Source organism: Argopecten irradians, chromosome 16, assembly GCF_041381155.1.
Source record: "Argopecten irradians isolate NY chromosome 16, Ai_NY, whole genome shotgun sequence".
NCBI classification, from domain to species: domain Eukaryota; kingdom Metazoa; phylum Mollusca; class Bivalvia; order Pectinida; family Pectinidae; genus Argopecten; species Argopecten irradians.
In genome coordinates this window covers 25,835,348-25,848,232 of record NC_091149.1, presented here as the reverse complement: position 1 = coordinate 25,848,232, position 12,885 = coordinate 25,835,348, and the positions used below count along the sequence as shown (strand labels likewise).

Here is a 12,885-nt window from a genome sequence, read left to right as displayed (position 1 = left end):
AAAGTCTGAACATCCTTATTTTAACTGGTATCATTAGAAAGTCTGAACATCCTTATTTTAACTGATATCATTAGAAAGTCTGAACATCCTTATTTTAACTGATATCATTAGAAAGTCTGAACATCCTTATTTTAACTGATATCATTAGAAAGTCTGAACATCCTTATTTTAACTGATATCATTAGAAAGTCTGAACATCCTTATTTTAACTGATATCATTAGAAAGTCTGAACATCCTTATTTTAACTGGTATCATTAGAAAGTCTGAACATCCTTATTTTAACTGATATCATTGGAAAGTCTGAACATCCTTATTTTAACTGGTATCATTAGAAAGTCTGAACATCCTTATTTTAACTGATATCATTAAGAAAGTCTGAACATCCTTATTTTAACTGGTATCATTAAGAAAGTCTGAACATCCTTATTTTAACTGGTATCATTAGAAAGTCTGAACATCCTTATTTTAACTGATATCATTGGAAAGTCTGAACATCCTTATTTTAACTGATATCATTAAGAAAGTCTGAACATCCTTATTTTAACTGATATCATTAGAAAGTCTGAACATCCTTATTTTAACTGTATCATTGGAAAGTCTGAACATCCTTATTTTAAACTGGTATCATTAGAAAGTCTGAACATCCTTATTTTAACTGATATCATTGGAAAGTCTGAACATCCTTATTTTAACTGGTATATCATTAGAAAGTCTGAACATCCTTTATTTTAACTGATATCATTAGAAAGTCTGAACATCCTTATTTTTAACTGATATCATTGGAAAGTCTGAACATCCTTATTTTAACTGGTATCATTGAAAGTCTGAACATCCTATATTTTAACTGGTATCATTAGAAAGTCTGAACATCCTTATTTTAACTGGTATCATTAGAAAGTCTGAACATCCTTATTTTAACTGGTATCATTGGAAAGTCTGAACATCCTTATTTTAACTGATATCATTGAAAGGATGAACATCCTTATTTTAACTGATATCATTGGAAAGTCTGAACATCCTTATTTTAACTGGTATCATTGGAAAGTCTGAACATCCTTATTTTAACTGGTATCATTGGAAAAGTATGAACATCCTTATATTTTAACTGATATCATTAGAAAGTCTGAACATCCTTATTTTAACTGGTATCATTAGAAAGTCTGAACATCCTTATTTTATCATAGAAAGTGAACATATTTTAACTGGAATCAGGATCTGAACAACCTTATTTTAACTGATATCATTGGAAGTATGAACAACCTTATTTTAACTGATATCATTAGAAAAGTCTGAACATCCTTATTTTAACTGGTATCATTGAAAGTCTGAACATCCTTATTTTAACTGATATCATTGGAAAGTCTGAACATCCTTATTTTAACTGATATCATTGGAAAGTCTGAACATCCTTATTTTAACTGATATCATTAGAAAGTCTGAACATCCTTATTTTAACTGATATCATTAGAAAGTCTGAACATCCTTATTTTAACTGGTATCATTAGAAAGTCTGAACATCCTTATTTTAACTGGTATCATTGGAAAGTCTGAACATCCTTATTTTAACTGGTATCATTGGGAAGTCTATGAACATCCTTATTTTAACTGATATCATTGGAAAGTCTGAACATCCTTATTTTAACTGGTATCATTAGAAAGTCTGAACATCCTATTTTAACTGGTATCATTAGAAAGTCTGAACATCCTTATTTTGTAACTGATATCATTTAGAAATCTGAAAAGTCTGAACATCCTTATTTTAACTGGTATCATTGGAAAGTCTGAACATCCTTATTTTAACTGGTATCATTAGAAAGTCTGAACATCCTTATTTTTAACTGATATCATTAGAAAGTCTGAACATCCTTATTTTAACTGATCATTAAGAAAGTCCTCCTTATTTTAACTGATATCATTAGAAAGTCTGAACATCCTTATTTTAAACTGATATCATTAGAAAGTCTGAACATCCTTATTTTAACTGATATCATTAGAAAGTCTGAACATCCTTATTTTAACTGGTATCATTAGAAAGTCTGAACATCCTTATTTTAACTGATATCATTAGAAAGTCTGAACATCCTTATTTTAACTGGTATCATTAGAAAGTCTGAACATCCTTATTTTAACTGATGATCATTAGAAAGTCTGAACATCCTTATTTTAACTGGTATCATTAGAAAGTCTGAACATCCTTATTTTAACTGGTATCATTAGAAAGTCTGAACATCCTTATTTTAACTGGTATCATTAGAAAGTCTGAACATCCTTATTTTAACTGGTATCATTAGAAAGTCTGAACATCCTTATTTTAACTGGTATCATTGGAAAGTCTGAACATCCTTATTTTAACTGATATCATTGTAAGCCTCTAGGTAACAGGAAACAGTCAGTTGTCAATCCAGGGTCTGCGCTAGACTCTCATTCCATAACTTTGAAGGTAATTAAATATCTATCTGCGTGTTAGTTTGGTTTGTATACTCATAAGGGTTCCCAGAATAATGTTTCGATAATTGGCTTTGGTTCCTTTAGATTGATTAATTATTTTTTTATATATAATAAAACAGTTTTATTTTGATGTATAAAAATATAGAACTAAAATAGAGATTGAATAGTGTTTTGATTGCGTAAAAGGTGGTATGAACGCAATTGGATGCAGACAATATTTTATTACGCCCTACCCTATGATTATAATATTATAAGCCCCCTCTCCCAGCGTCCCCAATGATTCTATTATCATAATCCCCTTTCCCCCTGCGTCCCATTGTTTAAACTCTTATAAACCCCCTCCCCATGATTATAAAATAAAAAGCCCCCTCCCCCAGCGTCCCCATGATTCTACTATTATGAGCCCTTTCCCACAGCGTCCCCCATGATTCTACTATTATAAGCCCCCTCCCCAGCGTCCCCTATGATACTACTATTATAAGCCCATTTCCCTCCAGCGTCCCCTATGATTCTACTATTATAAGCCCCTCTCCCAGCGTCCCCATGATTCTACTATTGTGAACCCATCCCACCTTCGTCCCCCATGGTTCTACTATTATAAGCCCATTCCCCCAACGTCCCCCATGATTCTTCTATTATAAGCCCATTCCCCCAGCGTCCCCTATGATTCTACTATCATAAGCCCCCTCTCCTAGCGTCCCCATGTTACTACTATTATGAAGCCCCCTTTCCCCCACAGCGTCCCCCATGATTCTGCTATCATAAGCCCTCTTTTCTAGCGTCCCCCAATGATTTTTCTATATTAAGCCCCCTGCCCCAGCGTCCCCCATGTTAATATTATTGTAAGCCCCCTCCCCCAACGTCCCCCATCTTACTACTGTTTATAAGCCCCCTCCCCAACGTCCCCCCATGAATCTGCTATCATAAGCCCACTTTTCCAGCGTCCCCCATGATTCTTCTATTATAAGCCCCCTTCCCCAACGCGTCCCCCATCTTACAACTATTATAAGCCCCTCCCCCAACATCCCTCATGTTACTATTATTATAAGCCCCTCCCCCAGCGTCCCCCATGTTATTATTATTATAAGCCCATATGCCCCCCGTCCCCATGATTACTAATATTATAAGCCCCCTCCCCCAACGTCCCCATGTAATTATTATTATAAGCCCCCTCCCACAGCGTTCCCCATGGTTTACTACTATTATAAGCCCATTCCCCAGCGTCCCCATGTTACTACTATTATAAGCCCCTCTCCCCAGCGTCCCCATCTTACTACTATTATAAGCCCTCTCCCCAGCGTCCCCATCATGTTACTACTATTTATAAGCCCCCTCCCCACAGCGTCCCCAATCTTAACTATATTATAAAGCCCCTCCCCCAGCGTCCCCCATGTTACTACTATTATAAGCCCCCTCCCTCAGCGTCCCACTATGAATCTGCTTTCATAAGCCCACTTTTCCAGCGCCCTCAATGATTCTTCTATTATAAGCCCCTCCCCAACGTCCCCCATGTTACTACTATTATAAGCCCCCTCCCCTAGCGTCCCCCATGTTACTATTGTTATAAGCCCCCTTCCCCAGCGTCCCCCATGTTACTATATTATAAGCCCCCTCCCCCAGCGTCCCCCATCTTACTACTATTATAAGCGTCCCCTGCCCCCAGCGTCCCCCATGTTACTACTATTATAAGCCCCCTCCCCAGCGTCCCCCATCTTACTACTACTATATAAGCCCTCTCCCCAAGCGTCCCCCATCTTACTACTATTATAAGCCCCTCCTCCAGCGTCCCCCATCTTACTACTATTATAAGCCCCCTCTCCCAGCGTCCCCATGTTATTAATATAATCCCCCTCCTCCAGCGACCCCCATCTTACTACTATTATAAGCCCCCTTCCCAGCGTCCCCCATGTTATATATTATAATCCCCCTCCTCCAGCGACCCCCATCTTACTACTATTATAAGCCCCCTTCCCCAGCGTCCCCATGTTATTATTATAATCCCCCCCTCCAGCGACCCCCATCTTACTACTATTATAACCCCCCTCCCCCAGCGTCCCCCTGTTATTAATATTATAAGCCTCCCCCTCCCCCATTATCCTGACGAGGTTGACTGGTGCTATGATTTATGTACGTCACTCCACAGATGAGCTGCGGTTTATGTAGTGGGTAATCCGAAGTATGATGTGTATATCACTTTACATGTGTTACCAATAAGTTTTTGTGTGCATTAGCTATAATCACTGCCAAATACCTGCACAACGCTCGGAGGTAACATCTCCAATAGCCTCGACTTCTTCATCGTTTACCGAGACAGGAACATGTCGTTCTACCTGACATGTGGTGACGTCACCACAGCATGTAGTGACGTAATCACGGCATGTGGACATTTGATATTTAACAATAGAATGTCTTCCTCACTCTCACAGTCTATTTTTGTTTCATATAAAATAATAACGACAATCAAAAGCAAAGACATATAATAGTTCACTTAATTCAAATAGACTATTAAAAAATCCATCTCAACAACAACCCATCGCCACAACCACGCGAAAACAAATGTATTGACCTATACTAAACAAAAGCTCATCAGACCAAAAATTAATCATCTAGTGCATTAGCAGACTACGTAAAAACCTATTCTGTATTTTCTAATTACAGAGTTACCTGTCTTTACCGGTAGGCATTGAGTGTGACGTCATGTGTGTACAAGTGTAACGTCATCATTTTAGACGTGAATTCCGTCCACAAAATAATGACGTCATAATGACATAACCACAGAGGAGGTAACCCTGTAATATGCAAAAACGGAATATTAAAGAAGGCTTTTTGGTGAATCAAAATCAGTTCATTATGCATTTAGATTTAACGTTGTCGTTTATAATGAAACCCATAATGAAAGCTTATCTTAAAAGTTGTGGGGTAAGCTCAATGTCTTGTATTGTAGAGTAAAGCTTTCCATTTCTGGATAGTATCATTCCTGTGTATTTTATCTAATATGACCGAAGGCAAGGCCTTAAAGGGCGCAGCCAGATGTTTCAGTAAACCATTAATTATACAATGTTAAAAAGTTCAATTTATGGAAATAACGGACCCGATCGAATTTTCTGTTTATTTTTTATTCATATATATACACTCTGTCCTTGTCCCCAAACCCCCATTTGAGAAGGAAATCCACATTTAATTTCCGTAACAGATATTACGTTTTTGGTTAGATGATTACATTGAAAGTGATCTATCACTTGAACGCTTGCAAACAAAGAGCAAATAGCACTGATCATAAACTTCTGCTATATGAAGATTCGTTTTTCGTCGAATTATTAAAGCGTTTGACCGCTTGATTATATAATGAGATGACTTCAAAGCATCGCATCACACTGATGGGATTTTTTACAGTGGGTAAAACAATGGCGGCCGCAAACTGAAGCTGTCAGTGTGTTGGATTGAATTTGAAAAGATTGGGTTTTTTTTCTTATATTTTCGTGTACGTGTTACCTTAGAAGTCCTTCGCACTTCGTGCCTTATTAAACCAACTTATTCTACTGATTGAATAGATGCTAAGTACTAGTTATCACCATCGTATTTCATGTAAATGAAATCGGCTTCTAATTGATTCAGATGTTTTTATAAAACAGATATATCATTGGATACAAATAGGTAGAAATGATTTGACCGTCTTTATTATTCTACTCACTTTGCAGTAGTTCGGTAGATAATAGCCTAATTTTGTATGGCGAGTGTCCTCAAAGAGGCATTGATTGTTTATGTAAATAATCTGGTTCTATGCTCCTTGCAAGTCGTCATTATTTCCTGTACAAAGATCTCAGATTTCCATAATCGGATGTACATGTTCCTTTCACGCTATAGTGGATAACACAGAACAAATTATGATCGATGCATAGTTGGATAATAAGAAGTTTATTCAGGCATATAAAACACAAAGATATTTTTGTATAACCATGGCTTATTGAAAATTTTTTTTTTTTTATTTGATAAATTTCAGGAAATGTACTACGGTATCGTATTCGAAAACTTAAAAAAAAAAACCTTTTAAAGTTATTTTAAATTATGATGGTTGTTTCGAATGAACAAAATTATAATAAGAATGATTGTATGTAAATATTTCAGACGTCAAAATCGTAATTAAAAGTTCTGTTTATCCTCCCAACAGAGGTCTCTTGTAATGAAAAGGGGCTTGTACATTAACAGCCTATTGGACAAGCAAGAATCAAAAATACACAATGCATTCTATTTCCTGATTGGTGTTTCACAAAAGTTTCCAATTGAGAAAGAAAGTGGGGGTTATCCCCATGCCTTGCGAATCAATAGTTCCATTCAGCATCGGAATCTGCTGTTACAAAATAGAATATATTTACTTGGTCGCTAACCTCATATAATGATTTGATATAGTCTCATAGATTTGTGTACAACTTGTAATACTTGCATGGTTACCTTACGCAGGCATGACGCGATTTTCCTTTTAAATTGAAAATGTCATCAATTTGAAAACCTGACGAAGGAGTTGGTCGACATTTGACCGGAGTACATGCACTTGTTTGGTGTTCCTATGCTTCAGTGCATAACACCATACATAAGACTCCATTTTTAAAAGAAGACACAACATGAATATACCACAGTCTCTCAAAACACTAAACTCACACTACACACACGCTACACACCGCATACATGGGAGGCCGTCATTACATGACCCTGGCTGTTAATAGGATGTTTAATCTAAAAAAATCATGCTAAAACAAAGTTGAATTTCTATCAGTTTAAAATTTTTGTTAATTCCTTGGAGATGGAATTTGAAATAGCACAACTTGGTCTTTAAATGAACCACACATATTACCATATATAATCAACTCGCACTTCATGTGGAGTAAAGATTTTTTTTAAAAAGGTTTTGGAATATGTTTATTCTGGAGCACTTGGAACAATTCTTTCAAAGTGTGTAAACTCAACACACTATATTTTTATATAATTTTCACCGTATCTAACGCACTTTTTTCCAAAGTGGGTGAAGACGATACTTTTTTTTCAAAACTAAGACTATGTCTTTTAAAATGGGTATATTGCAATATTTCTTTTGAATTTCTAGTGGCAATGTTGATTTATTCATAAAACAAGTATATTAGTTATAGAACATTTTAGTAACATAAAATTTGTTTAACCTCTGACTCGGTTTAATCTGTCTCAACATATTACTGGCTGATGCCTTGTGATATCGAATAAAAAAAATTGTATAATGGAAAGGGCCATTTGCAAGCAGTATAGTTGTTGAAAGAAATCCGAAAGATAACAATTCTTATGAATCGTTCTTTACTAAATTTCCAATGAATCAACCGATATTTAGTCCCAACCATGATTAATTCATGATATTGCTAGCATCTCTCTCTCCCTCTTTGGAATGATTTTGATTCATTGCCTGTATTAAGGTGTTTGATGTATCCCTCCAAGGTTCAAAAGACTAGCAATTTGATTAAACATAATCTTCAAAACAGCGTAAGAACAAATTCCTGGAAGAGAAATCGAAAACGATCCACAGTTTTTTTCCTGTTCGACATTTAAATTCTCTTCAGAGAGTATACGATAATATCATTTGACAAACGCTGTAGAATATGTACCAAACTGAATAATCGATCGCCTCGATCTCCGAACGAGCAGACACTCAGGCGCTAAAGTAGACTGTTCATTGAATGATTCGCAAAGTGGAAGGATTCAGAAAGTTCTACCATATACATGTAATACACCATGGGGCAAACAGAGTTTCCATTCATTTCCTTTTGAAATTATGATGCATAATAGCTTTTATTTGACAATCAGTAAGGGGAAATAACATTTATATATTTTTTAAAGAATGAAAAGCTACTTGTTCCCCAATGCAACTAAATTATTTATAAAATAAGTGGGGTTTTGTCGATGGTATCATTTTACACAGTTTTCATATGTCTGTATTGTTACATAATGTGTTAAAATATAATGGTGTAGTGATTTAAAACAGTAGTGGGCTGTATGTATTATCAGGTGTTGTTCCTCAATACAACTATATCATTGTTCAGAAGGACATTTCAGCCATACTATTACTTACTGACAATGGGGAAATGACACATTAAGCCATGGAATGAATTGCCATTTTGTTTCCGAAAAACAAGTTAATCCTAAAATAGGTGGTATTTCACCTAAGGTTTCTTTTTGGATTGTTTCCAGATGTATGTATTTTATTTCGAATAGGAGATGCAAGTAATACGTAATGTGATAAAAATAATGATGTGATTATTTTAAATACACGTGGACATTGTATATTATCAGGGTTGTTTCCGCAATGTAATCACATTATAAAATAGGCGGGCATATCGGCCATGGTGACATTTAAATGTGTATTTTGCATATGAGCTATGTTTAAAAATAAATATTTTTACTCAGATTCGAATTTGCCAATAAAGCTGTGGTATTAGATGTGGTAAATATCTTTATATCTATAAAAAATTTGAAATTTATGTAAATACTTTGTAATTACTAGTTGACGACTGAGTAGAATTTTTTCTCACTTTATTACAAGCAACAAAATTTCAGGAGTACAAGGCGAAAACGTTTATCAAGTTTCTAAAAAGGAAAAGTTTTCTGAAGATGAATGATGTTATGTTTGTGTTTCAATTAACGGACAAATTATAACCTCCACAACCTGAACCTGAATATTTACTATGGCCTCGCCTATTCATTCTGATCTGTCATAGTTACTTCCCTTCGTTTCATAAAGGGATGTAACCCTGATATATTAGAATGCGCCTATATTGAGAAAATGAAGTTTTACTGTATTACTGGTAAGTATCTATCGATAAGGAGACTATTTCAATTTTTCGGTTGACTAATATTGTCTTTGAATTAAGAAGTTTCAGCACGGTTTCCGTGTTTTGTATGCTGAAGGACCCTTTAAAGAAATTACCATTGTATCACTGCATAATTATACATATATATATATTTAATTACTGGCCTAATATGACGCTTGGATCATATAGATGTTATTATCATAGTGATGATATGATGTATCTTAATGTATATATAGAATATTCTTTCCAATGAAATATCGCCCAGATATAAACACACATTTCAAATGCACACTTCCAATACGATGTCGCTCAGATATTAATGCAGGTTAATACATTTGTACATAATTTCAATGCAATGATAAGCAGATACTAATATACTTGTTTCTATTGAAATGATAATCAGATATTAATATACTTGTTTCTATTGAAATGATAATCAGACATTAATATACTTGTTTCTATTGAAATGATAATCAGACATTAATATACTTGTTTCTATTGAAATGATAATCAGATACTAATATACTTGTTTCTATTGAAATGATAATCAGATATTAATAGACATTTTCGGTACGATTAGGTATCGACTTAATACATAAATGTATATACTTTTATTCAAAGACGAATAAATAGTCAAAATTTCAAAGAAAATGTCGCCCAGATATCATTGCATATGTCTAATACATGTTTCCAATAAAATGTCGTTCAGCTATGTATACATGTAAATGCATCTCGATATCTATCTGATCAATTGAAGCATGTTGTTTTCAAAAAGAAATGATGGAGAAATTAACTAAACTATGATAACAGAAATGTCATTATACTATGGTTATTTTGTGTGTTACTCCATATTTCATTTTCAGTATGGCCATAGAAAATGATGCCACTTGGATTAGCATAATACGTGGCGTATATTTTATTCGGAATTATTCACCAGACATTACCGCCAATTGCAATCTAATTGCCTGTAACCGCATTCGTGAGTTACCCCGACTGGGAATATCAAATCGGCTTAAATAGCTCCAGGCTTTTAGATTGTTCTATTATCTGCGCTAGCCTTGAGCTGCAGGGCGCGGTGCGGGGGAGGCAGTTCTCTCCCGCTTTATCGATTCACTTGTGATGTCATCGTCAAAGAGAGATGACCTTGACCGCGCGATCACATCGACTCGCGTTCAAATGAGGGAATGCCATGGCCTTATACCTGATATGTTATATAAACAAAATTCAAAATATGTCTAAGTGTATGTTTTTCATTAATACCACACAATGCTGGGTGTATCTCAACATTCTCCTGTGAAGAGGCCTTCAGTCTCGTCAACATGACATGGAACTCTACACATGGGCTAATACCTTGTAGTCGGCATGCGACGCTGTTTCGTGTGCACATGCCCCTGCATTATATAACCCGTAGGAGCTACCAATGGACACATGTGGAAGAAATCTCCTATACCTGACAAAGTACTACAGCTATAAAAAAAACCTACTATACTTGTACACGTGAGGAGATTGTTGTAGTTTAGGTACTTTATTTTCTGAGTTTTTGTTCCATGTTTTGGTTGTCAGTGTACCATCAGGCACGTTTCCTTTACTGTGTAAGTGTACCATTACTCCGGTGTGATTATCCCTCCCATACTCACTGGTGTCTGGGAGACTCGCCAGCAGGGGTTGATGGTATCAATCATGCTATTCACCTGTTACGTGGGTCGGAGACAATTATGAATTGACATGTTGAAGGGATCTTATCATTTATAAACTAGATGTTCATGCGAAGGCATGTAATTGAGGAAATTGGAAGATATATAGCCAGATTCTTTTAAAATATTACCGCATTAACAAAGTGAAGCAAATGTGATTCAAATTTGATACCGAATATTCCTGTATTGTGTGTTTTGTGTATCTGAACAAGATCGCATGTGTTGTGATTTGCACAGGATTGGTTTATTTGCAATTCTACCAGCGTTTTCAGACTGCAAAACCCTCTCTTTAGGGATTTATAATTCCGACTTCATGCGAAAATTTGAACTTACAAGGATTACTGAAGTTTAGTTGGAGAAGGGTTAAAAAGTCAAATTTATTCGCTTACCCGTGTATAGATTGTGTAGTCGCTTATAGAGGCGATCGATTATCTTGATATGAAGTGGACGCTTGCCAAAAAGCCAAAAGATTTTCGGCACTATGTATGCTAAATCGGACGGGACCTATCACATAGAAAACATGAGGAGCTAAAAATGTTTTAGACTGCATATTGTGCATGCTGACAGCACCCTGCGTGCATCGCGTCCATTTTGACATTTGTAATCCTTGTTAACAAGGTGTTTGATTCCTATGGATGTTATAGTGCTATTATGATAGTAACGTGTTGGCTGTCAAATCTGGTCCTCTTTTAACAAATGGATGTAAGGCTCATTAACAGTACAGGAGATAATCACTTTTACCAACAGGCGTGGTCTGTAAGACCACGGCATGGAGTAAACTATACAAATGTGTTATTTACCCAACCGGAGTTAATTAGTGATATTTAGCCGCCGCTAAAACTCGATATTTTTAGTTTAGATGTTATAGATGGTGATGATGTTTGTTCCTCAAATAGTTAGAAGTTTCAATAAGATTTCCTCCGACAATGTCTCCGACAGACACAATGACTTCGGCATGTACTCAAAGGATCTACACGTGAGAGGTTTGGACTCCTTGGAAAATAACAAGAAGTTTTTTCGACCAGGATGTGCCGTAAGTTTTCCTTGTGTGTCTATGTTTTAAGGCAAGTGTATGACATCATCATCCACATCATTGTCACAATCATCATCATTATCATCATCATCACAATCATCATCATCATCATCATCATCATCATCATCATCATCATCATCATCATCATCATCATCATCATCATCATCATCATCATCATCATCATCATCATCATCATCACCATCACCATCATCATCATCACCATCATCATCATCATCATCATTATCATCATTATCATCATCATCATCACCACATTCATCGAACTTATTTACATATTTCGATATTCCCTTCATCGAAATCCTTCACATATTTCGATATTCCCTTCATCGAACTCATTTACATATTTCGATACTCCCTTCATCGAAATCATGTATATATTTCGATCCAATGTATTTGTTGTGTGGATCATTTTGGATCATTTCTGGTTAAGTTTTTCAAAGCTTTATAATTCTGTTTTCTGTGTAGAACAACCTACTTTTACATTGTTTTATTCCCTTCTGTTACATTTTTTGAAATATATCAAAGATATGTAAGGTTTAGTACAGTAATAACATTGATAACACTGAGAGTCTAAGAAATAAGAAATAATAGGGCACTTTCCTGTACATGAATATGTACGGAAACAGTGATACATTGTTTTCCTTGTGTCTTTATTAGGTTTTACAAAACGTTCTGATACCATGTTTTCTTTTCTTTCATAAAAAACGTTTTTGACAGTATTTTAGTGGTGCCTGATGCATTTGCGTGTAATATACAGGATTTATGAAACGGTCAACGATACTCCCAGGTCTAAATATTATTGAATACATATTTTCCCACAACATGTATAGTTCAATATGTGGGAGTCATTCCCAGAAGATATTA

General features: G+C 35.5%; 1 protein-coding gene across 7 annotated transcripts in view; it reads left to right on the top strand.

Annotated features, from left to right (window-relative positions):
• The window catches only part of LOC138310251 (cys-loop ligand-gated ion channel-like), a 138,320-nt gene that overhangs the window by 23,306 nt on the left and 102,129 nt on the right, over nt 1-12,885 (top strand). Inside the window, exon 1 of one of the 7 annotated variants that reach the window (XM_069251376.1) lies at nt 10,691-12,003. The exons of the other annotated variants lie outside the window; for them this stretch is intronic. Within the exon in view, the coding sequence (XP_069107477.1) occupies nt 11,839-12,003 (165 nt within the window). The 5' untranslated portion in view covers nt 10,691-11,838. Of the gene's footprint in view, nt 1-10,690; nt 12,004-12,885 lie in introns of those variants that run through there. 7 annotated transcript variants of the gene reach the window in all.